Raw genomic sequence first — 26,141 nt, 5'->3', positions numbered from 1 at the left:
GCAGATTACCATTGCATCCTACTTGCTGGCAAGTCCAATGAAGTTCTTCTGTGCTGTTTGAACAAATATGTTTGTTGTCTGTTTATAGCTGTTATTTCCTTGGCTAATTGTATGTTTAAAATCAATTTTATATCTAGGATAAAGAGGGAAGTGGTATTCCTAAAGTTGGAGGTTCACTTCTTTGTCCTTCTGGTAGAACATTTGTTCATCTAATGTATCGATTTGCAAGATATATAGTAATTGAAGTTATGAGAAGGAACTCTGCAGGTAAGCTGTCATGGAAAAGTAACCTTATTTTGTTTATCACTGATGATTAATCTGTGAAGTCCTGAATGTATGCCAAAGGCTGAGAGTAGGTCTCTATCTGTTGCTTAGTCCAAAATATTTCACAGAGTTGCTGTGTGCTTACATAGAGCTCACAGAACAATACAGGTTGTGTGGCTTACTGTTACTTTGCAGATCTTGGTCCTAGGTTCATTTACATAATGTTGTCTGTGCATGCACATGATTATTTACTCCAAAAGTGTTTGTTGTTTTTTTTTTTTTTGTTGTTTGTTTTGTTTTTAATTTTTAATTTTTTATTTTTTTTCCACAACTTGAGGGATTCTAAGGGATCTTGGCTATGTGTTCTAGGCATTTTTTCTTTTTCTTGGCATAAGGAACAGGAAATAGGTGTGAGAGGGAAGGAGGGCAAATGTACACAATGGAGAAAAACTGTCAAAAAAGATGGTATACTGTATTATCTGCTTTAGTAAATAGGCAGCCTTATGTGTGGTTCTCTTAATTAAAACTAGGGAGACTAGAAAGTTGTCTGTTTGCTAAAAGTGAGCCATGCAATCCAAATATTAATTTTCTTTTAGGCAGCAATAAATCTTTTGTTGGAGATGTACGCTTGAGTCATAAGGGTAACTGTGAGGCAAATAAAAGATGCAGAGTGGCGTGTAATGAACTTCTGCAGATTTTACTGAGGAAGAATTGTGTCATCCGAAAATATGACAAAACATCTTCGTGAGTAACGCATTTAAAGAAACAGTATTTTCATAAAAGCTTACTTTTTGTGTGTGCTTTTGAAAGGATTTGAGCAGGATGTATTTCACTTCCTTTGTGCATTGTGCTGAATTCATTACTTTTCTTCCCATTTGTCTCCTTTAACTAATTAATTTTAATATATTGTTTGTAGAAAATTACTTCTTCAGTTAGGAGGTGCTGTGTATTGGAAGATGCAACTACTGGTCACTAAAAATGAGTATGCAATTCAGCATGTGTAGCGCTACTTGAAGGATCTTACATGGGAAGATAACAGTAGCAGGATATAATGTGTAGTCTTTGCTTTATGGTGTAGGGTACATGCATTTTATTTGCATAACTCTTAGTTAATTCACCAAAATTTGCTGTTCTTCCTTTATCTAACACTGTCAAATATGTGTTTTTTTTTTAATTTTGGGTGGTGCTGCATGGAGCTGAGATTTGGACTCAGTGATCCTTGGGGTCCCTTTTAACTTGGGATGTTCAGTGATTTATTCTTTCTTATGATAAGTGCTCCCAGTTAGGTAAGAAATAAAAAGAGCTCTGTATACAGACACAATGTAACTTAATGTGTCTGTATAATGTAATTTAATTTCACAGTGTTTAGGTGAAATACTTCACATGATTGGAGAGGTGCAGTGAGCAGAATCAAGCTTTTTAGGGAAGAGCAGAACAGGAGGAGGGATTGCAATGTAGGTGAAAGAGCAGTTTCAGTGCATGGAGCTTAATTATGTAAAAGGAGACCAGTCCATTTCGTGCCTTTGGATCAAAATCAGAGATGTCACCACAGAGGGTGGCGTTGCTGTGAGTCTGTTACACATTCCTTGATTAGAGTAAGTTGAAGAAGCCTTCTTCAGACAAATCAAACAAGTTTCAGGCCTGCAGACTCCAACGCATACCGATAACTACAGTTTATGCTGATATTTTCTGGAAAGGCTGTGCAGTGGTGCATAAACAGTCTAGGCAACTTCTGTACTGCACTGAGGATGACTTTAATGCAGTCACTGGATGGGCTGAGTATGAGTTATTTTGGACTGACTTACTTAAGGGAGACTTGTCTGGAGGTATAACTGTCAACAGGAGCTTTATCATCAGTGTAGCCAATATAACAGAATTTAAGATCCAAGGGAATGTGAGGAAGTCAACTAGAATTGAAAAGGTGCTAAAGTTAAGAGCAGACTTCCACTTGGCAGCTGTTACAATGTATTTTCTGGGAGGCAGTGGAGCTAGAAGGTTCCAGGATATTGTCAGAGATATCATGGTTGAAGCTCAGAAACGGTCCATCCTGTTACTGTTAGGTTGAAGTGAAAAAAAGCATATGCAACGGGAAACCAACCATTTGAAACAGTGAGCTACTGTTAAAATTCAGAAGCTAATAAATAGCTTAAAAGGTGGTGGTGTTCCAAATAAGGATATAGAAGGATATAGAAATATCTTTCAGGTGTGCAGCAATACATTTAAACTCTAAGTCTAACTGGCATCTGGTCATGAGTGGAGTTTCTCTGGAGCTGATGCTGGTTCATTCCTTGCTTCTGGAGTTTATCTTGAGTTTATATTATTCTTTACTTTTATAAAGAATTTATAAAGGTACTTCACATGAATTTGCTATGACAGAGCAAGAGGCACAAGGCGCTTCAGGGGGAAAACTGGATATGCAAAACAATTTCTCATGTGGAAACAGTTAAAACACTGTAGAATTTCCAACACAACTTTCAAAACTCATCTTGACAGGGCCGTGTACAGTTGCTGAATATATTTAAAGATTTATATTGATAAACAGCAAAGAAATTTTTAGAAAAAGTACATTTTGGGTCTAGTAAAAGTCAAGCCATTGCAGTGGAACACAACAGCTTAATTTATAAATATTTTTGTGGCTTTTCTGGCTGTCATTCTTTACAGTGTTGTGGTAAGGATCTTGTGTATCAATTTTTACATTGTTCCAAAACAGCTTCATTGTTCATATCTGGAATGAATATAATCATTTATTGAGTAAAATTCTGGAAGCAGCAAAGCAAAAGCCTGGAATTTTGAGAATCTGTGGTGAGGTAATTCTTTTTCTTTAGGTGTTTAACTAAAGAAATAAAACAGATGAAATCTGAGTATGCACACCTTCAGCAACAATTGCAGAAGTAAGTATTTCTCCTTGGAACGACATTAGAAAATAAACAAAATTTCTTATTAATTTATATCAAATATTATGGACTTCAATTTTATTGTAATCCACTTGAACTTTTGTCTTCTGCTGGCATGTAGGATGGAACCAAAGGACCAAAATAAAAATGACAGAGCTGAGAGAATTCAAAAGGTGAGCTTTTGCCCTTTTCTGCCCCTTCCACTGCCATGTCCCCTCCCTCCCCCCACACCTTGTGGCTGATGATCACCAAATTTCTAACACTTGTCCAATATTTATCCTTATACTGGTATTTCTGCTTGTATACCCATGATTATGCTACCTCGCCATCTCATCTGCCTGTATGCTATTTTGTTACTGTGCTATAGTATTATGGTAAATGTTTCAACATAGAAGTTCTGTCCTTTTCCGTTAAGGTTCGCAGTATGTGGCCATTGGTAATGGAAACTTTTACGTCTCTGAAAAAGGAAATGGAGATTGTAGACTCTGTACTTGGAGATTGTGTTAATCAGTATGCTTTTGATGGAAGGAACATTACTGTCAGTGTCCCATGTGTGTTGGTTGACAGAGTAGAAACTGAAATGCAAGAAGTAAGTAATTTTTGTCCATGCTAAACTTTACTTTTTTTTTTTTTTTTTCCAGTGTACTTAGATACTTTAGAATTAATAACTATAATTCCTAATTGATTTTGTTTCCAGCGTTGTTGCTGAGTTATCTAGATCAATCTATGTCCATGACAGGGGGGCAGTAGGCCCATGGGCCCCCCCGGTCCCCAAAAATGGCAAGGAGAAAGAGAAAAGTGGTAGGAAGATGGGAGCTGGGCTGAAGGAAACAAACAGAGCAACAGCAACAATCTAAGGAGGAAAAATTACTAACTATGATATCAGAATGCATTATAATACAATCTAATTGAGATTCAGGCTAATAAATGAAGTAAAATGAGAGTTTTCCAGAAACCTAGAAGCCTACTTTGAAATTAAAGATGCACGGCTTGGAAGCACACCCACACCCACTGCCAGGCAGTGAGAGAGAGAATGGGCATCACTTCTGTGACATCTTTTCCTCTTTGAGTGTGCGGTCCTCTGGGTTACACAGTTATTCTCTGTGCTCCACATGCTGTTGCAAAAATTGCAAAACCATGACATTCCACCCCTTATTCTACATCACTGCATCATGCTTAATATACATATATACACAAACAATAATGAAAATGCATTACATGCACAGGTCTATAAACAGAGAATTACTGACTGTGCTCCCCCAGCATTAAATTCCCTCGTGGTACACACTGAACAACCCTGTTTTGCTGGATCACCCACCAAGTGCACCCAGGTCTTCAGGCAAAAACAGTTCCATGGAGAGGCTTGCCCTTGCCTCCTTGAACTTGGATCCATTTCCCGTAGTCCTGCTATTGTCAGCCCTTTCGAAGAGTTTACACCCCTCCTGAGTGTAGGTTCCCTTCAGGTATTGAAAGGCTGAATGAGGTCATCCCGCAGCCTTCTCCAGGTTGAGCAAGCCCAACTCCCTCAGCCTGTCCTCATAGGGGAGGTGCTCCAGCCCCCTGATCATCTTCGTGGCCCTCCCCTGGACCCTTTCCAAAATCTCTGTGTCTTTCTTGTACTGAGGGCTCCACACCTGGACACAGTACTCCAGATGGGGCCTCACAAGAGCAGAGTAGAGAGGGATAATCACCTCCCTATCCCTGCTGACCACCCCTCTCCTGATGGAGCCCAGGATCCCATTTGCTTTCTGAGCTGCCAGAACTCACTGCTGGCTCATGTTAAGTCTCGTCCATCAGGACCCCCAGGTCCTTCTCTGCCGAGAAGAGGTGTGGATCAGGGGTGTGGATTCTTTCCTTTTTTTTTTTTTTTTTTTTTTTTTTAATTTTTTTTAAAAATGAAACAGTCAGAACTAAATTGAAGTGCAAACTTTGAATTAAAGTGCAAACGTTATCCTTGCTGTGAATACAGAGAATGTAACTTCTTGATACTGATGTGTTGTTACTGTTCAGTAATACATTTTCCTTTTGCTTGCAATATTTCAAGGTGTGCATAGGAAATTTATATGAAGATGAAAACCTGAATTTTTTAACAGTCATTCAACTATTAAATGAAGCCTTAAGAATTTTAAGAGATGAACGCTATCAGTTTGTCTTGGAAAACCACTTACAGCCCTTTGTGGATAGGATAAAATTACAATGTAAAATGCTATCATGTTTGGAAGCAGCGAGGTAATTATCTGGCGTTTTTGTCTAGTTCTCTGTTGTTTACTGTGAGAATCATGTCATCCTGTAGTCTTTTCTAAAAGTAATTGCTCATAGTGAGAATGTATAAATTTGATTGTTTTTCTTTTGCCTTTGACAAATTTGTATTTCTCTTGATATAACTTTCTTTTTTCTTTGATATAACTCTCTGAATAACTTTTAAACTGAAATTTGTTGTTAAGTAACTTCAGTTTTTTGCCCTTGCTTTATGTTTGGGTTCCTGGTTAATTAGCTGATCTGCTTTTTCAGTGTTAACTTAATAAATTCTGAGATTACGAAATTTGATTTGAATCTGAGTCAGGGAAAGTTTAAGTGTGTATTTGAATGTAGTTCCTCCATTGTAAGGAAACATAAAGACAACTCAGCAGCTGTTTTTTAGGTTGTGAATTTCTGTTAGATTTTAGTGCAAACACAAGTGTGTGAATAAGTTGTTGCATGTCAGAGGTTTTGTTACGGTAAGGGGAACATGTGATTATCTCATGTTTTTAAGCAGAATTTGTATCCCAGCATAATGATGTTTCTTCCTTTGCAGAGTAAGAATAGAAAAGCAGTACTTTATTTTGAATGAATCAAATTCTAAAGCACTGAAAGAGTGGATAATCAAGTGGGAAAGTTCTGGCTGCTTTTCACCCTGCGGGCAGAATTTAGTAAGTAGTGTTCCATTCTTCTGATGCTGGGGAAGAGAATGATTGAAGGTGAGATACGTCTATGCTGGTCTTTTCCATTGCTGTATTATGCTGTACATCTTTGTTGAACTTCATGGATAGTGGATGAACACAGTATGTCGGAAACAGCTTTCTGAAGTAGTTTTTCTTCTTTGTGAAGAAAATATATTCAACTTAATGACAGCTGGTGTGACTTCATTTGATGTAGCGTGTGAAACTGCTTTGTCAAGACAGCACAAATAATTTATATATTGACAATACATAATTATTTTTCCCTCTGCTGTAGAAACTGAGTTTTCACTAGACATCTACTGAGTTGTATTTTCCCCTTTAAAATGATCTCCTTGATGAACAGCAGAAATTCCATTCTGATGCTCGTATCTATAAAGAGATCTAAGGTTACATCCTTGCCTTGGCAGAGTGAGCAAAAACTGCATGTTGAGCCTGGCTTCTTATTTGCAGAAAAGCTACTATAAATAACTGCCTGTTCATTGCTGATGTTACAGTTTTTTCTCTCATTGCTTGTGTAACTTTGTTTTTTTCTTTTGACAGGATCTGGGTGAATTGCAGACTACATTAGAAGCAGAAGAAAATAGTGAAGAAGATGTTCTTTGTCCAAGTCCAGAATCACTTTCAGGTGTGTGAACCAGAGAAGCTTTTCCTGCTTCCCCACCCCCACCTCAGCTGTTATGAGTTTCCATGGAACCCAGAATCATAGAATCACCACTGTTGGAAAAGACCTCCAAGATCACCCAGCCCAACCATCCAACTACCACCAATATTAAGACTCCCTGCTTTTTGTTTGCAGGTTTCTTTAATAGACTTTGGTAATTTAGTTCTGAATGAGTACTTAAAATAATTGCCTTTCATTTTGTCAGTGTAGTTAATTCAGGGGAGAAGATAGAATCATACCTCTTGAACATGCATTCAGTAGCACCACAAATGGGTGCTGACTGCTAGTGGCATCTGTGCCTGCAGAAGCTTAATGAAAAAACGGGTTAAGATTCACCTACACTAGCTATATTGATTTCTTTTTCTTTAAATGTTGAAGAAGCCTGTTCTGTGAATATTCTACACCTGTGGTGTGAGTTGCTTGTATTGCCTACAAACTCTCGGCAACAACAAAAGAAGCAGCAGTACTAAAACATTGACTTGCTTTTCTAGATATTCTAGAGCGGGAGATAAATTATGAGAACAATGCCGAGACACTGGAAAGTAGGATGGTTGATTCACCGTTAACAGCAACTAGATGGTATGACTTTAACAAGAAATTGATTTAAAAAACCAAAACTAACAACCAGCATCAGTGGAAATGATGAAAACTTGTTTTATGAGCACAAATGGAATATTTCAGTAGCGCTCTTCTTATTTGTTATGCCCACCTGATGGGGTAAGTAAAAAGTAGAATAATTGTGGATTTCTGCACCTGGAGACTCGTGGAGCAACTGTTGGCTTACAGTGTGCAGCAGTTGAGTAGCAAGATTTTTGCTGCAACTTTTAAACTACATTCATTCAAGTTTTAGAAGGTAAAGGGAAGACTGGAGAATTCTCCTCAGACTAGGTTATGGTAGATGTGTGTTCATCATAGCCTGAGAATAAGAAAACAGATATTCCCAGGAGTCTTGTGTCTGTGTTTAAAAACAGGCAAAATGGCTTAAACAAACAAATCCAAAAGAAATCCCAGACTTGAGTCCTCTAAAATCACTTTTTTTCTATCTTTTATTATAATTTAAAAAAAAAAGAAAAAAAAAGATTAAAACGCGGGACTAAAATATTTTCTAAAGTTTTCTGAAGGGTTTTGACATGATATTTGGTTAGTGACAGAAAGTTTAATAAGCTTTTGAATAATGATGTTGCAAGATAGAAATCCTACAAATATTCGAATGTTGCCTGCTAGAAGAGAGAGAGTCGACAAAGCAAAACTATGCTGATGACACATACTTTGACATCAGCAGCTTACTTGCATATGAAACTCAAAATTGCATAATGGAATTTCTTTCAGTGACTTGTTACAGCATTCACTATTGTCTATTCATGATTGTAACGACATTCAGCAGTAAGTACTGAACTTTCAGGTTTTCTTTCTAAGAAGTGATATCTGTATGTTACATTTTTAGAGCTTTGCCATTACCACTGTAATAATCAGAAATGATAAGACTTGTGTGTTTGGTAGTCAGGTGATGTGTGTATGAATATTTAGGGAAAAGTACATCATCAAGTCTGCAGAAGATTTTCCAGTTGCCTTTGTTAGAATAATGCAGAAGAGTTGTTTACAAAACATACAGCAATACCCCTTCTCTTTTCCTTTTGCTAATCATGGGAAAAAGTTACATAATCACCAAATCTGGGAGGCTGATACACAAATAGGGCTAAATCTGCTCTAGTTGTCACATGTTCTCCCTATAGTAAAATTGCCTTCTGATGACCGGGACGAATTGAGGGAAATCGTAACGGACAGATACGGGGCACACAGATGTATACTGGCTGTGTACTAGGACTTGTATACCACTTGTTTTGTTTTTCTCTAAAAATGGATTTTTTTTTTTTAAGGCTCTCTGCTAAATATTCAGAATTGTCAAAAGGATCTGAGAACAAAGACCTGCTAACTGAAAAGGTTATTCTAAAGTGATTTATCACCTGTCAAATAAATTGAATGTCTGTAGTATTTTCTTTTGAAATGACTTTAAGTCTAGACTTATGGTTTTCTGTGATTTTTTTTTTCTTAAAGTAGTATGACTGTTCTTCTGAATCAGTCCTAAACTGTGAAAGCTAATTACCATGAACTTCCTTAAGCGCTAGGCAAGCAAAAAGTATGGGGACTTAATTCTGACTTCTAGTACAGCATACAGTATGTCACAGATTTCCTGCCTATGAAAACAGAAGTGACTTTTTTTTGTTGGGAGTGATGGTCAGACTGGGATATTCCTTTAAATCGTGTGTGAAAATTAGAGATGTATTGTGTCCTAAGGTGAATTTGTATGCACAGTTGTCCACTGCACTATTGTTCGCTACAGTTTGTTGAAAGTAGTTGCAGATGATGTCATCTGTGTTCAGTAGTGATACCTTTTTGTAGCCACTACTTATGTCCTATTTTTAATAAAATGAGTATCATAATAACTTGTATTTAGTTGGAATTTAAAACCTTGAAATATTCTTGTTGATATAAATGCCAAGTTTGTTGCTCTCAGAAATTGTGCAGAATCTCCTTTATGCCAGTTTTCTGAGACTTGAATTTAAAACTTTTCATAACTACTGTATATTCCTCTAGGACTTGTATATTGAACTAGACAGTGGGGAAGAAAAGCCTGTGCCTCCAAAGATCTCAGAAGATGAAAAACATGAGTTGGCCGTATCAGAATCATGGGAAAACTCAGAAGGTCATGATACCCAGACAGATTCACCTGTTGAAAAGGAAGACATTCTTGAGAAAGCTAGAGAAGAATTGGCAGAAGAGGTTAGGAAAAGTTTTTTTAATAAATATCCGCTCAGAATACTGCAGTTGTTATGGAAAAGTAGTTCTTTTCATGTGTGTGTGTAAAAGGTGTTGTCTTTTTTTTTCCTGCTAGACAGATGCTACTGAGTTTTAGCAATGGTGACAACCTAATTAACTACAACCTGAAAGCATAGAACAAAGCAGAGAATATTTCTAAGATGTTGTAAAGTGAATAGCATTTGCTAAAGAATCACAGTATGATTTTTAACACCTTTCCTCCTTTAGTTTCTGAACTATGGCATGAATTTAGAATTTAACAGTCCTTTTTATTTCTGAATTCTATGGCTCAAATATTTAACAGAACTTGGGAATTTTAGGCAAAGATTTGACTATTGTTTTGGCATTTTAAGAGTTAAATAAGGAATTCTTCTAGGAGAATGATTATATTTACCACATCTTGAAAATTAAATTGTCTTTCACTGAAAGACAGCAATTTGTTGTCATCTGTTAGAATGTTCTATTTTTGGAACTCTAACCTTTATGCTTACACCATTCTTGACCAGTATCTTTTGGATGTATTTTTTCATTTTAAAGGTAGATTCATGTGGGAGCTTCTGATCAAATTCTGATTTTGCTTCCATAACTTAATTTTGTGTTTGTAGGGTACTGTTCTCGTTGTAAGCCTGAGTAGTAAATAGCAGCGCAATCAGGAGTTTCCAAACTAACCCAGTCATTTAGAAAATATGATTTTCTTGGAGCTGTGGGTAATGGAAGAAAGAAATTATAATCGTGTTTTCTCAGAATTTGCTCTTCTACAGATTGCAAGAATGGTGACATCTGAATCACCTCAGTGTGGTGAAGGAAGAGAAAAAGCATTAGATGATCTCATTAATTCACTGGAGTTTAACCCATTTTTGACAAGGAAACAAATTCCCCGGACTCCAGAGAATCTGCGTAAGTCTAAAATGCTCTGTTTATATAATATGCTATCACTAATGAGAAATTTAGCTAGCTTATTGACATTATGCGTTTCACACAAGAAGAATAATTCATTCTGTGAATTATCCTAATGGCTTGCTTGTGTAACACAGGGTGAACAAGTACTGTGAATTTGCATTAACATAGATGTTTCCTATGTAGAATCCACTTCTGTTGTGGGGCAAGTGTCTGAGAAAATTATGCATAACAAGTACAAAGGTGTTATTACATATATGGTTTTTTTTCTTTCTGATTTTCTTACATTACAAAATATTCCGTAGAAAAATTTGGTTGGGAGTATGAAAGAAAAAAACTTAAAAATGTTATTTGTGTTTGTTTCATTAGTTACTGAAATTAGAAACACATGGAGAAAAGCTATTCAGTCTGAAGACTTGTCAGATGCAGAGCTGGTCTCAACTGAAGAAATAAAAGATGATCCAGTGGATGCCAGTCCTACAATCCAGGATAAGGCAGCCATTAGTTTAGGTGGTGCTTCATCTTCATCTGTACCTGACTTTGATTATCCATTGTCAGAACAGAAGTACCAAGGAAGTTCTGCAGAATTTACAGCTCAAAAGCAGAGGATGATAAGACAAATCAGTGAACCTCTGCTTTTGGAAGAAACATCTGGAATATTAGAGGGTGAGAGCAATAAAGAAAAATTAGAGGACGCTGTTTTTGGAGAAAGTTTTATAGGTAAAACAAAAGAACCAACATGTGTATGTGTAGAGAAGAGCTTGAAAACTCCATGTATTTCTTCAAAAGACAGTAGTAAAATGAAAACTCTGCCTTCAAATCACCTTTTGGATTTAGCGGATGAAGATCTGCAGTGGAATGTGTCTCCAGAGTTAAGTTCTGACAGTTGTGAAGTTCGTGATTGTGGGCTGCTGGATGAGACTACTCCAGAAGAGCTTAATTGCAGAAGTCCTAATAAATCTGTGATGTCTGAATCTGCTTTGGGTTTTTCAGATGATGTGTTTATGCCAGATGATACAGTTAGTAAAGGGAACACTCAGAATTTGAGCTCAGATCTAGATGATATACTCAGGAGATACAAAATGCTGGTAACAAGTTTTTCTGAAAAAGAACAGGAACTGGATGGGGTATTTATTGCAGATGAATCTTTAAGTTATTTCTCAGACCCAAGTCTTAGTTCAGAAGATGAAGAAACAGAAGATTTGCACTTTTCTCTGGATGAAGAGTTTACCAAGATACATCACCACTTGCCTCCTGACAGAACTCCTTCCCTTACAACTTTTCGTGCCATCTCTAAACACCTAGAAGAAATGGCATCAGAAATTCATGAAATCCCATTAGACCTGATGAAGTGGAAGGGTAAGCATCCATGTACTTTAGCAGCCAGGTTTTGTCCTATGAGTAACTTAACCCCTCTGTAAATATGTTGGACAAAAGATTATTTGCATGCTTATTTCTTACAGGAGATGAGACAAAAGCAAAGCAAATGCATTCTGTTTTTCTGTTTTTATGTATGTCTTTCAAGGAAGATCTTACCTGATTTTCTAAGGAAATTTAAAGATATTTAAAAAACAAACAAACAACGAAAAGACTATAGTTGTGCTAGCAGCAGAGTCAGCTGAAGTTAAACTTTGAGAATTCACAAAGTTGATTTGAAATAATGTTTACCCTGAGCACATTTAGATCTTTAGAAATACACAGTAGGCCATATAAACTTGTGGGAGTCTCAGGTATTTGTAGTCTGTATGACCTCTTTTGTTTAACCACTGGCACACTGAATAAATAAGTGCAAGGTTAACTTTTGATGTGCATGAATAAAGATGGGCCAGTAATGGCTGTACTCCACTAGAACATATATTTTTAGTGATATACTAGGAGTCTCAGGGAGCAGTGCGATTTATGCTTTTTATGAGGGATTGCCACTTTAAATAATCAGGCAAAAGGTAGTGATGCTTTTTCAAGTAATACTTGTCAAGAAAAACTTAATATGCAATGACTCACATTATCTGTAAATGTAAGTGGCTTAGGTTATATTGCCTAGTTTACCTTACTTGGAGTGAGAGAAACAAGACCATGCTACAGGGCATCTGCTGGGATATTGCTCTGAAGGATATTTTTCAGAAGGAATTACTTATGCTGACTTCCTAAGAAAGTCTTTCTTCACCCACGTTGTTCTGTATGACTTAATACCTTTTTGGTGTTGCTTTGATGTAGTGCTTTGTGAAGAGATCCTGTAAGTGTGTGACAGTGCCATTTGCTTTTTTTTCATATCAAAGCACTGAGTAGATGATACTTTGGTCTGTACAGCCAGTGTAAGGGGCAACTTGATACAGAATCACAAAATTGCGGGGTTGGAGTGGACCTCTAGGGATCAAGTCCAACACCCTGCTAAAGCAGGCACCCTACAATAGGTTGTATAGGTAGGTGTCCATATAGGTCTTGAATTGTCTCCATAGAAGGAGTCTCTGCAGCCTCTCTTGGAGACCTGTGCCATTGCTCCATCACCCATACCAAGAGGTTATTCTTGATTGCATGGAACTTCCTGTATTCAAGTTTAGGCCATTACTCCTTGTCCTATTGCTACACAACACCACGAAGAGCCTGGCCTCTTACATTTACCTCCCACCTCCCTTCAGATATATATAAACATTAGCCAGATCCCCCTCTCAGTCTTCTTTTACTGAAGCTGAACAGACCCAGGTCACTCAGCCTTTTTCATGATGGAGATGCTCCAGGCCCATCATCATCTTAGTGGCCCTCCACTGGACTTCTAGAAGGAGATCCCTGGTTTTTTTTGTTTTTGTTTTTTTTAAGTGTCGAGCCCAGAATTGGGCATATTCTAAATGTGGCCACACCAGGGCTGAGCAGAGGGGGAGGATCACCTCCCACAACCTGCTTGCCATGCTCTTTTTAATGCACCTCAGGATACCATTGGCCTGCTTTGCCACAGGGGGCACGCTGTTGGCTCATAGCTAACCTGTTGTCCACCAGGACACCCAGGTCCTTCTTTGCAGAGATCCTCTCCTAATCTGTGTACTGATGTCTGCAGTTATTAATCCCCACATGCAAGACTCTATGCTTGCTCTTGCTGAACCTCATTAGGTTCCTCCCTGCCCAACTCTCCAGTTTGTCCAGGTCTTGTTGAATGGCAGCATGTTCTTCCAGTGTGCCAGCCACTCCTCACAGCTTTGTATCATCAGAAAACTTGCTGAAATTGTTCTCTATCCTTTCATCCAGATCATTGATGAAGACGCTGAACAAGACCAGACCCAGCACACATCTCTAGGGGGGATGCTGCTATTTAGAGGCCTCCAATCAGACTGTCACTGATGACAACCCTCTGGACTGTGCCAGTCCTCAGCTCACCTCACTGAGCTCACCTAACTGTTTATTTATCTATCTCACACTTTCTAAGTTTCATAATAAGGATGTTGTGGGAGATACTGTTAAACGCTTTGCTAAAATCAAGGTACACAGCATCCTGTGTTCTCTCTGCATCTACTCAGCCAGTGATGACATCACAGAAGGCTACAGGTTGGTCAAGCATGATTTCCACTTAGTGAATCCATGTTGACTACTTCTGATATCTGTCTTCCAATTGCTTGGAGAGGACATCCAGAACAAGTTATTCCATCACTTTTGCAAGGTTGGAGGTGAAACTGACTGGCATGTAATTTCCTGGTTCTTCCTTACCCTTTATGAAGACTGGAGCAACATTGGCTATCCTCCAGTCTTCAGGCACTTCTCCCATTTGCCAAGACCTTTCAAAGATTATTGATAAGAGATCAGTTCAGCAGTCACCTCTGTCAGTTTCCTCAGCACATGTGGGTGCATCCCATCAGGGCCCATGGATTTGTGTGCACTGATTTTGGCTAGATGCTCTCTGACCAGATCCTCCTTGACCAACAGGGAGTCTTTCTTTACCCAGACTGTCTTTCTTATGTCCAAGGTCTGGAATTTCCTGAGGGGCAGTCTTTGTAAGGACTGAAGCAAAGAAGGTATTGAGGATCTCCATCTTCTCAGAGTTCCCTGTTACCAGGGCACCCACTTCATTTTGTAGGGGACCCTCATTTTCCCTTGTCTCTTTACTGCTGACATATTTAAAAGAAAACAAAAACCTTTCTTGTTATCCATTGCCTCTTTTGCAAGGCTTAATTCCAAGAGGGCATTAGCCTTCTGTGTTGCATTCCTACAGGCCCTGGCAACATTCCAGCGTTCCTCCTAGGTGGACAGACTGTTTTTCCCATTTCAAGGACTTTCTTTCCTTTTAGTTTATCCATGAGTAACTTGCTCATTCACACTTGCTCTTGCCCGCTTTCCCCAGTTTCTTACTCTTAGGAATACACCGATCTTGAGATTGGAAGAAGTGGTGTTCAAGTGTTAACCAGCTCAAATGGGCCCCCTTACCTTCTAATGCTCTAGCCCATGGGATACCTCCAAGTAGGTCTTTGAAGAGGTCAAAGTCAGCTCTCCTGAAGTCCAGGGTAGCAATCCTACTTACTGCTTTGCTTCTTCCAAACTTTCTTAACTAAGCTTCCAGACTTTCTCTTAAAATTGAGCATAAATGCTCCTGCTGTATATTTTCCTCTAAATTCTACTATATAAGTAACTTAGCAACATAAAATTGTGACTGTATTGATAATAGATGATTTTATCAGACTTAGAACAGTTTTCAAAACTTGAAGTGCTCTTTTGTGTTTTTTAAGCGTGTGCTAAATACTGTTGGAATGGTATTTTCTGTCAGTTAATTGAACATTACCTGGCTATCAAAATTGGAAATAACATTTTATTACTTTTTTAATACATGTCAGATACTTTTGGGACAGTATTTCTGTTAGCTAATTGAACATTACACTGTGTTAACCAATACATTTTCTTTTTCCTCCAGATAATTTGACTAAGAAGCTGAGCACAAAGGAGTGACCATCGTTATAGACCTTGTAAAGCACATGAACAACGATAATATTAAAATTGTGGTGCACTTGACTGCATCATAACTTCTCTAAGCACTGTCCAGCCTGTGTGTCAGACTTCTTGTCAGTGTCAGTTGCTTGCTTTGATTTCTTGTGTTTCAGGTTGTCTACAGTAGTTTTCTGTGAACAACTCAAAACTTACATACAAAATTACATATTCCTTTGTAAACACAGCTTTGAAAACAGCAGATGTTCAGGTTGTTGTTTTTCCATTTTCTAAAGTTACATAAAGACTCAAAGGAAAAAGAGCAAAGTTTTCGATGCCTCTATCCTCCCCCTTTAAAATAGTAAATTATTTGTTACCCTACCTATACTGGATTATCTCCTCTTGAAATGTATGGGCAAGCATTACCATCATTATTCAGTACTAGAAAGACCCTTTTCTTTAATATATTTCTTCCACTGAAGTAGAATTTCTAGTACAATTCCTTTAGGCTTTGTCCTAAAATTTCAAATTGAAGTTTCAATCTATGATTTCTGGTAGAGTTAATGCTATTTTATTTTCAAATAGTAGATATTCCCTAGTAGATTTATATAAATATGTACACTCTGTGTAACGTATACATTTATTTTCATGACACTCAAGTGTAACTGACAGTAACATTATGATAGTCCATTTCCATGTTCATATAGTTGTGGCTGAGCAGCTCAAGATTATATCTGTCTGAAACAGGCACAGCTGTGTTGCTGCAGACTGGAGGTCTAGAGCTTGGTGGTGGTGACTTCACAAAGGCTTCCTAGGAAACTGACCCGAGTACTTGTGCCCTGGTCGGAAAATGCTTGAAAGCAGGAACCACAGAGCTCTGGTCAGGATATTGGCAAAAGAGCTTGGTTATACAAGCCAGGGAAGGAGCTGATCAGTTAGGATGTGCTCTGACACTATGATCTGCTTCTTAAAGTTTCCAGATTCTTTTTGACATAATTGTCTCGAGTCATTGCTACTTGAAGTGGTTTTCTGCTCTAGGGCATCTGCTGGGAAAGACATTTTTCTTACCAAACATGAGTCCAGTGTCCCCTGAGCCTTCGCACGCAGAGCCATCCTCAAAGACATGCGTTTGTCAGCTGTGCTCCTGTGGGTATGTAAAAGAGTATGGGGGGAAGAACTTGGAATGGAACTTCCTGGCTCGCAAGACGCACTTACTTGTTAGTGCTACAGATATTATTCACTGCTCTTAAGTTACAAATGGAAAATTATAATTCTTTGTCCATGTAGGGTGTATTGAATGATGTAGTTCTTGTTTTCTTTTTTCCTTTTCTGTGGAAGTATACGAATGCCAAGGAGACTTCCCAATTTGTTTGTATTTTTAACATTTTGGTCATATATCTGCTTTTAAATACATTTTGAAAATGTGTGTTACTAACTTTGAGCGCATTTAATTAGTGAAAATGATACTTCCTCTGTAAACATGCAAATTATGGAAAAGGTGAGAACTTTGCAAATAGGCAAGACTACTGAAAACAGCGGGATTTGTTAGTGTTTTTGTCTTTTGAATGTATGCATCCTCTTGAATGCAATAACTAGCTTTAGGAACCATTTAAGATCCATTTTCTCATGTTTGCAAGCTAAAAAGAAAAAAGAAAAAAGATGAAGTGGGGAAAAAAATTGACTCAACTTTGTTTTAAAGCTGTAAAATCATCACTAGAGAATAAGATGCTGATCCAGAGTTTATGTCAGATATGAATGTATTACTCATGATGAATAACAAATGAATAATAAATACATGTTTATTTGCACGTAAATACAAGAAAAGTATTTTTTGTTACCATTCAGCATGTTTTAAGTATGTTTATTTGTCTTATTTTTAAGTTGCAAATGCCGCTGCTCCTTCCATTCTTCATTCTGTGTGCATTATTCCTTTATTTGATAAGTGGTTAGATTTGACTTTGAGGTTTCTGTGTTAAAGAAAAGCAACAGCGATTTGATTATTCTGTTAGTGGGCTAAACTTAAAACATTTGTATCTGGATTGAAAAGGATCCTCTTACTGTATCCAAATAGTGTATACATTTGCTTTTGAGGCTCTTAATCTTTCAGAAGCTACACAAGCTGCTAGGATAGATGTTTTGTAAGAACAGCTAAATAGGGTGTAGTTAATACCTTGGCTATGGCCTGTCTTATGAAAAATCCAACTGGAATGTGGGTTGCTGCTACACTGGCAGTACTGTATTAAGAAGTAATGGCAAAGAACGTGGTGCATGGAATCAGATAATCACAGAAAGTAAACAATTTCCAGTACCTCAGTACTCAGCACTGATGAAGCTGTACCTTGAGTACTGTGTTCAGTACTCAGAGGAGAGATGAGGGAACTGGGATTGTTCAGTCTGGAGGAGGCTCAGAAGAGACCTTTCGCTCTGCAACAACCTGAAGGGAGGTTGTGATGAAGTTGGGGTTGGTCTCTATTCCCATGTAACTAACAATAGGACTAGGGGAAATGGCCTCAAGTTGCACCAGGGGAGATTCAGACTGGATGTTAGGAAATACTACTCTGAAAGAGTGGTCAGATGCTGGAATGAGCTGCCCAAGGAGGTGGTGAGTCACCATCTCTGGAGGTGTTCAAGAAGTGTTTAGATGTTGTACCGAGTGACATAGGTTAGTGGGAAATGTTGGTGACTGGTGGATGGTTGGATTGAATAATCTTGAAGTTCTTTTCCAGACTTGGTGATTCTATGTAAAATAGCAAAAATAAAATTGCCTCGCACCTTAGGATTTTTTTACTGCTTGCCTGCAGGTTATTGGTACTGTCTTACCAGTAAAGACCAAGGCTTTACCAACAAAGACCAAGGCCAGTTTTACTCAACATATGTTTAAGCATTGTTTCTCAAGTAGTGGGGACTGCTAATTGTCAGCAAATATGATTTCGTTGATGTACAGTTTATCATTTCGGCAAAACTTTCTTTCTTTTTGTGTGTGAGCGTGCAGGGGGAGGGGGTAGATATGAGTGCAAAATTAATCTGTTATTTTGAAATTTCTGTTCACAAATGGATTGAGAAGAGCTTTTGTGGTGTTAGACATTCCAATGGTTTCTAAATGTGGCAGTGTGGAAGCATAACATTCTTGGAAAGGGAACTACTAAAGAAGGAAACTTTGAGGATAGATTAACAAGTTTCAAACAAAATTAGCATCATTAAGTTGCTTAAAAGTAAATTAATGGACCAATGAACAACTGTACGTTCTAATGAGAGAAGCTGGTTGTCCTCTTAATCCTCCATTCAGACTAACTGAGTCCTAAAGTTCAGTTTACAACAGCACAGATAACTGCTCTTGGCAGGGTTTTGAAGATAGGTACTGTACAGATGTTGGCTTTTTAAGCCAGCTAGGAACTTGTGGGCTTCAATCAATTTTCAATTTCCTTTCTAGAATCCATTCTTTGCCTGAAAAGGCTTTGGCGAAGCATGTTTGTGAGTGCACCGGGATGTCTGTATTCCCTGAAGGAAAAGAACCACTGTACTGCATATGAGTACTGTGTTTTTTGTGAGACTTGTAGCCATCTGCAAATTATCTGCTTGCCTTTTTGTTATGTAGTTTGCCAGTGTAATTTTCAGACCTAAGTTTTGTACCCCTAGCAGTATTTCACACTCAGCTGAACTGTGGCAGTAGTGTCTTATGAGTACTATTTTCTGCAACCATGTTGTTTAAATATTTGAAATAGTGTCTCTCTAAATTTCAGTTTGATGTGTGAATCAATCTGTGATCTAGATATGGTTGCATTTAAATAGTCTAAAGACTTGCAAATTGTTGATGTATTTATGCTGGATATTCTAAGCCTGGAAACTAATATACTCGTGCCCTTCAGTGTAGCTGTCCCACCTCTCTTCCCTTTCCATCAGTTTAGGTATAGTGTGATGAGGTGTTTGATGCTCCTTATTGCGTATGTGGAAAGAAAGGACTTTTGGGGGTGTGAATCCCAGATTTTCCCTTGGAGTCACTACACGGTGCTTTCTTATATCCCAGGGTCTGAGCCGCATACATTTAATGCAAGGAGCTGGCAAAATTCAAGTCTAAGTGGTAGGAGAAGTGAGTAGAGTGCATACTTGCAGATCTGACTTGCTTAGCATAACCTTGTCTTGACTATTTAGTATTGATTTCCACTTCTGATTATTTATTTTTATTTTTTTGTCTTTTCAACTTACAGTGAATGTAAGTAGATGTCGTTTGAAGCACATCTTATTGTTGCTGGATTTGTCTGTTATTACAAGTAGAGTACTAGCTGCTTCTTTCTGCTGCAGACACTTTGTTCCTCTGACGAACTGTTCAGATCATTCTAAGTCTTGGACAGTGGGTGAAAGGGTGTTTGTGAAAAGAATCTTATTCTGTGAGATCACTGTTTTGTGATCTCACAGGAGACAATTCTGAACAGCTTACTTGCCTCAATGTAATACAACTGTATGAGTCATGTCCCATCTGCTTACCATAAGAGCAAAGCCCAAGATAATGGGAGCTTGCAAGAACCGATTGTTTTTGCCCGTTGTTTGCCCTCATTGTTAATTTTTCACCAGAAGATGGCAGCAGGTCAATGTTAGTTGCAAATATTTTGACTGCTTACTGTTCGATAAATACAGAGACGCTTTGCTAAATGTTTGGAGCCAAACAGTTTACTATTGGCCACAGCATGAAAACCGACATTTCAAAGCTCTGCGTGTCAAACAGTTTTGTGGGTTTGTAGGTCTGGCTGCGCCTGGTCTGCCAGTCCTCTGCAAATGTTGGCTTTTGTTTCCAAACCTCAGCATTAGGGTTTCACTTGGTGGCCTTTCAAGAGCATTTATTTTGGAAGAAAAATCAAAGGAGGTAGATCTGATGCTTAAATTAGTTTGCATTTATTGTGTGTTGCCTTTTAGTTCAGGAAAATGTTTCATTCTCTTCCTAGAATTAATTTGCTTGGCTATAAACTTCAGTTAAACATGGGTGACATTTTCTGTGGCAAAAGGCATCAGTTCTAGTTCTTTCTCCACTTCTGCTGTATGATTCAGAAAGAACTTTTGTTTTCAATGAGAAGACTAAGTAAATATTGACTGAAAAATATGGAGTTCAGTAGCCCTGGCAGATATTTTGTAGAAAATGAGCTGTGGTGGCCAGAGAAACAAAGGTGTTGGGTTTTTTGTTTTGTTTTTGTTTTGTTATTTTTACCCTTGTAGCAAAAAATAAATTGTTATTGTAGTAAATACTCATAGTTGTAAAATAGTTTGGGTTGGAAAGGACCTTTAATAATCAGATAATCCAGTCCTGCTGCAATTGGCAGACATCTCAGTAGATCGCAGGGCATCCAACCTTGTCCTCTGATGTTGTCACTCCATCATAAAAGTCCAATTGATTCTAATACCTTCTCTGCTGCTTCTGCTCCCAGCATGTTCCTCATCTCTTGGTGCACTGGAGTGTATCTGCTTTCAGCTTGTAGATTCTTTCCTCCACATACTTGCCTGCTGTACAGTCTCTTATGGTGGGAAATCTGAAGAACCGTGTTTTCAACGTCAGTGAACAAGGTATAATATTTGCCAAGTGTACCAGCTCGTCCCTTTATGGTGTCTTACTTTTTTAAATATGTTTGGTGTATGAGGTTAGTGACAACTGCTCTGTTTTAACTAGTGCCATTAGATGTAATCAAGATAGTTACAAAAAGTGCTTCTGGGTGAGCTTCATTTTCCTTGTGACAGCTGTGAAACTGCTATCTATTAAATGACTTGTGATGATCTAAGGTTTCCACACTGCCATTTTTAGTGATAGCTACTCATTTTTGAAGAGAAAAGTGACTTGGGTTTGATGTGGACAGCCTGCTAACCATAACTTTACTTCAAACTCAAGTAGAACTTGTTCTGCATTTACAGCTGCTAATGCTGCACTTCATCTCTTTCAACAGGTGAGTGGGAAAGTTTCACTTTCAGGTACTTGTCCTTCCTTGTTTTTTCTTGTGCCCTAATGACTGTTTAGGAAAGAGAGACAACAGGATTGTCCTACAGATCTTGCACAGGGCCAAACATGAAGAATGAAGGGAAAATGCTAGTCTTCTTCCTCAGAGCCTTTAGCCTCTACCTGGTCCAGGCCCCTGTCAGTGGGGCAGGAAGTGCTGTACAGGACTGATCTGTTGCCTCACCTTTCATGAGGAAGACTAAGGCCTATTTCACACAACCACTAGGAAACAGTGCAAACCTGCAGTCAGGATTCAAAGTATTGAAAGTATTCAAAGTAGGTAGCTTGACTAGATCTTTGAGCTGAGAAGATGCAATATTTCCAGCACTGGTGGTCCCCATCCTTGCTCTGCTTTGCTCTGCATCTGAGCTCCCATGGGTAGCTATATGTCCTAGGAAATAGGGAGGATGGCCTGGAAGGCATATGTAGTGCCCCTGCACTTACATTTTTAATTTGCCCTGCAGCAGGATGTTTGCTAACTATTCTGGCCAAAGCTGAATGCGGTGCTGGATACTGCACTTCTCGCCACATGTTTGGAAAGCCTAGAATACTTTGGCTTAGGTATGTTTGTGTTAAGATATGTTGTGCTTGTGAGTATGTGTTTTCATAAAGAAGGTGCTGGAATTCATTCCGTGCAAGTTTACCATTATTAGACATGTCTTAGATTTGATCTGGAACTATCTTAGGTTTCTCTAAAGTTTTTAGGAAATCAAGATGATAAATTCCAGCACTTAGATTAGCAAAAATTAGCCCTCATACCATTCCTTCAAAGGGCTAGACAAAGGCAGAGATGTAATCTTTTAACTATATAAATGCCCCTTCAATAAAATTTGAGGTAAAGGAGCAAGTATTTCATGCAGATTTTGTGTGTGAAATGCTCCTGATCCTTCCATGATTCTTACAGCTCTGCTTAAACATTCAAACAACTGCCTCATGACTGAGTGTTGTGCTGCAGCCTGGTACAAGTTCTTAGTACTACTGAGTACTGGTACTGAAGCAAGAAAAACTTGTAACTCTCCAAGAAATGCTCTTTCTCTTAAAATATGTCCAGTCTTTTGGCTTCTCTGGGCCACACTGAATGGAGATGAATTGTCTTGGGCTACGTATAAGGTTATATCATTAGCGTACATGAGTAACAGATTTTTTTATTTTTCTATGTTTGTAATTAAAACATTAAAAAAAAAAAAAAAAAAAAAAAAAAGAAAAAAAAAAAAAAAAGAAAAGCAATTTTCTACAGACCTAATTTACCCAACTCTCTTACATGTGTTGTGAAAGTCAGCTTGGAGTAGTCAGGACAGGCAGACTTAGTGTTGATACTTGATAACAACACTTCTGATAACCTATTTCTCTGTCTGGGATCTAACCTTGTTAGTCCATATCTGTTCATGATAAAGAGACTATCAACTGTTACCTGTCCTTTTAGAACTAGAGCATGGATAGCCACATGCAACAATAATATAGTTATCCAATGTTATCATCATGGCAGAAACCAAATCAAATTTTCCTCCATGAGGTCTATTATTGCTAACTGTTTCACTTAACATTCCTGTGCTTGTAACAAATATGTATAAATACACAGGAGATGGTAGGTACCATTGTTCAACTGTTGCTTAGAGTGATGAATCCACTGTGAACAGTCCCAGTTTGACATCAAGTGTTTGTATCTATTGACTGAAAGAGACTGCTTCAAGTCTCTGTCTGAAATTTAGGCTTTTTCTGAGTTGAAGTAAAAAAACAACCACTGTGTGGCATGTACACGACAATTTCTTGTTTGTCTCTTTTCTTAGGGTAAAAGAAGGTTGACTAAGAAAGGCTGTCAGAAATTACGGACTCAGTTTTAATTTGAAAACAGTGAAACTCTGGTGGTGTAATCGAATAGATCAGAGTGCAAAAGCCATGTTATTAAAGGGAAGAGCTGACTAGGAAATTATTCTCTCCCCAGAATGGCTGATTCTTTTAAATTATGGAAGCTTTTCACCCATCAACAGCAAATAAATAAATAAATGAAATGGCTGTTAGTTCCAGAAATGGAAATATGTTAAGAATTCCAGGATTTTCAGCAGTTTCCTTATGGCTGGAATTGGAATTCCACACCTGGGGTGAAGTAGTATCAGACACAAGCACAGACTGGAAAAGGTGGGTGGCTGGAGAGCAGCTCGGCAGAGAAGGATCTGGGTGCCAGTGACGTCAGGCTCAGAAAGAGCCAGCAGTGTGTCCTGGAAGCCAAGAGGGCAAATTGAATTTTTGTGTGCATTAGTTCCATCACTGCAAGCTAGTCAAAACAGGGGATTCTGGATTCTCCTGGTTCGTCTAGAGTTGGTGCAGCCTCACCTTGAATATAACTTGAATATAACACAATACAGAAAAAATGTCAAGGGAGGCTGAGTGCACTAGGTCTGCTTAGTCTGGAGGAGGCTGAGAAGCGATCTCACTGCTCTCTGAAGCTCCTTCAGGGAGGGGGGGGAAGCAGAGGAAGGTGTTGGGCTCTGCTCCTGGCTATGAATGACAGGATGCACAGGACTGGCAAAGTGTTACAGCAGGAAAGGTTCAGACTGGACATTTGGATTTTTACTTTTTTCAACCATGGGAGTTGTCAAACACTGGAACAGACATCCTGGAGAGGTGGTTGATGCCCCATGCATCAACATATAAGTGGCATTTAAATAATGCCTTCATTAGTTTTAACTTCTGTCTCTCTCTGAATTGCCCAGGCAGTTGGGCTAGATGACCTGTGTAGGTTGCTTCCAACTGAACTAGTCTAATTACATGGATCAGAGCAAACATGTGTTGGAGATCTGGCAAAGTTTTATCAGCACTCCTTATGCTTCCTGAAAGCTGGATCTGTTGATGAAATCATGCTTTTAGAATATGTTTTGCAGAAGCATTCATTTTTACTGTGGCACTAAGCTTGGGTCCTGTTAAAAGAACACAGAATGTTATTTTTCTCTTAAGTCCTCTTGCTGTACACCAGTTTAAGTCTACTAGCTGCAGAGGAATAGCTCCTCATTCCAATACTGTAAAAGGGAATTACCTGTAGAAGGTATTGCTCCAGTTCCTCTGAGCCTACAACGGTTTTTAAAGACCTCTCCAGGTGCCCCTTCATTAAAATTACTGTATTTCCCTGAGATCAAAGGAAGTCAGTTCTTCTTTGTATAAAAAAGGAATGAACAAGTGGAATTATAGTATATTGTATATATTTATATACTATATATATAGTATTCCTAAAGCTTTGCACAGGGAGATGCCTACCATTAATGTGTTCTGGTTTAGAGCTGTGCATCCATCCCACATAGCAATGGTCACATCACCTTTGTGACTGGATTCTGACTCCTGGCTTGCAGGAGAGTGCATCACTTCTTAGCCAGAGAGGCTGCAGTGACTATGACAACACAGCTTGCTCACCTTCATATTTGAGTGTCCTTAGCTGACTGAACAAAAAGTAACTGAAATTGGCTCCTACTTTAGGATTGCTTTGATTGTATTTTGTTACTGTCAAAAAGTTAGTGTTGTGGTACTCTTCTGACGTAGTGCTTGGGAAGGGAAAACGACATGAAGGGCATGGAACAGAGTGATGGGACTAGAATTCAGCAGCCACTGGTTTGAGTACAATTGTCTTTGGCAGCTTTTGTGGTGTGACTTGGTCTTTTTCTGCTTCCACTAGCAAAAATAAGACAGTGATAACTCGTTTTGGGGTGGGGCTGAGAGGTGAAGTGAGATTTGCTGGCAGAGAAACTATGAGCAGAGATATAATAATGTCGTGTAATCACAGAATGGCTTGGTTGGAGGTGACCCTAAAGGTCACTGAGCTCCATCCCCTGCCATAGGCTAATTCATTTCTGTTAGTAATCTTAATTCATAGATTCATATGTAGTGTCTGTTTCTCTGTGCCACATCAGTGTTTATTTCTAATCAACATATGATCTGCTGTCCACCAAATCTTACATCCTTAAACGTGGAGTAAACAGCTACATGGGTAAGCTACAAATATCCTGCCTGTGGCTCAGAAGCATGTGCTAGCCTGTGGCAACAAGTTACACTATCTCCTGTGGAAATAAATCCTTAGTTCTGAATGTTTTGTTCTCCAGACCTTTTTCAGTCAGCCTAGCAATCAGCTCAGTGTGTGTTGTAACCAATCATGTTTGATTTGTTTTTCTTTATTAAGCTTTTTAACATGCAGTTCCTGTCTTTTTGGTGTTTATTTAATCCTTCCTCCAGGCTTGCATTTGTTTTGTTAAATGCCTTTGAAATCTCCATGAATCTGAGATAGATCTTCAGAATTGGTAGGAGAAACAACACACCTACTGCAAGTTATAAGTGGTTGTTACGTTCTTTCAAGTCTTGGTTTGCTGTTTTTTCTTGAAAACACAGAACTTAAGTTGACATTAGTTTTTACTTAGGAAAACTTTACCTAAAAGCATTGCAACGATGGAGCTCTCTTAGATACAGGGAAGCGGGTACTGACTATTGTCTTGGGAAGAAAACCAATTCCTCAAGCCATGCTCTTTCATCGCAACTACCAGATATCTTCCATAACTCTTAGACATCCTACAAAACCTATACCTTTCCTTGTCATGTTTGATTACAAATACTGTGCAGTTTAACTTGGTAACCACAATCAAGTAAAGAAAAATTTGAACAGGTGAAAATCAGAGAAGCATCAGCCAAAGAAGCAAAAAAATCTTAACAGTCACGACTAACAGTTTCAAAATCCTGGTCTCAGTGGCATTTAGAAAACAGGGTGCAGTCTGACAAATGAAAAACACCAGCAGTGACTTCAGTACTGGAGAATCATCGTG

At 38.4% G+C, this 26,141-nt stretch overlaps 1 protein-coding gene and 1 non-coding gene across 8 annotated transcripts in view; both read left to right on the top strand.

The window, feature by feature from the left end:
* LOC107306164 (stabilizer of axonemal microtubules 1) overlaps positions 1-26,141 on the top strand; it is a 38,833-nt gene that overhangs the window by 2,285 nt on the left and 10,407 nt on the right. For 2 of the 7 annotated variants that reach the window (XM_032441215.1, XM_032441216.1), the window contains exons 4-16: positions 138-267; positions 861-1,008; positions 3,090-3,155; positions 3,280-3,331; positions 3,574-3,747; positions 5,203-5,387; positions 5,953-6,067; positions 6,638-6,722; positions 7,250-7,337; positions 8,636-8,699; positions 9,354-9,539; positions 10,337-10,472; positions 10,842-11,831. In XM_032441215.1, coding sequence (XP_032297106.1) covers positions 138-267; positions 861-1,008; positions 3,090-3,155; positions 3,280-3,331; positions 3,574-3,747; positions 5,203-5,387; positions 5,953-6,067; positions 6,638-6,722; positions 7,250-7,337; positions 8,636-8,699; positions 9,354-9,539; positions 10,337-10,472; positions 10,842-11,831 — 2,419 coding nt within the window. Of the gene's footprint in view, positions 1-131; positions 268-860; positions 1,009-3,089; positions 3,156-3,279; positions 3,332-3,573; positions 3,748-5,202; positions 5,388-5,952; positions 6,068-6,637; positions 6,723-7,249; positions 7,338-8,635; positions 8,700-9,353; positions 9,540-10,319; positions 10,473-10,841; positions 11,832-13,246; positions 14,119-15,360; positions 17,186-26,141 lie in introns of those variants that run through there. The other 5 variants (XM_015849064.2, XM_032441217.1, XM_032441218.1 and 2 more) reach the window with 5 other exon arrangements.
* Positions 8,431-8,560, top strand: LOC116652570. Its single transcript, XR_004305730.1, has one exon.

Source organism: Coturnix japonica, chromosome Z (assembly GCF_001577835.2).
Source record: "Coturnix japonica isolate 7356 chromosome Z, Coturnix japonica 2.1, whole genome shotgun sequence".
Classification (NCBI taxonomy): domain Eukaryota; kingdom Metazoa; phylum Chordata; class Aves; order Galliformes; family Phasianidae; genus Coturnix; species Coturnix japonica.
This window is presented reverse-complemented; position numbering and strand designations above follow the sequence as displayed.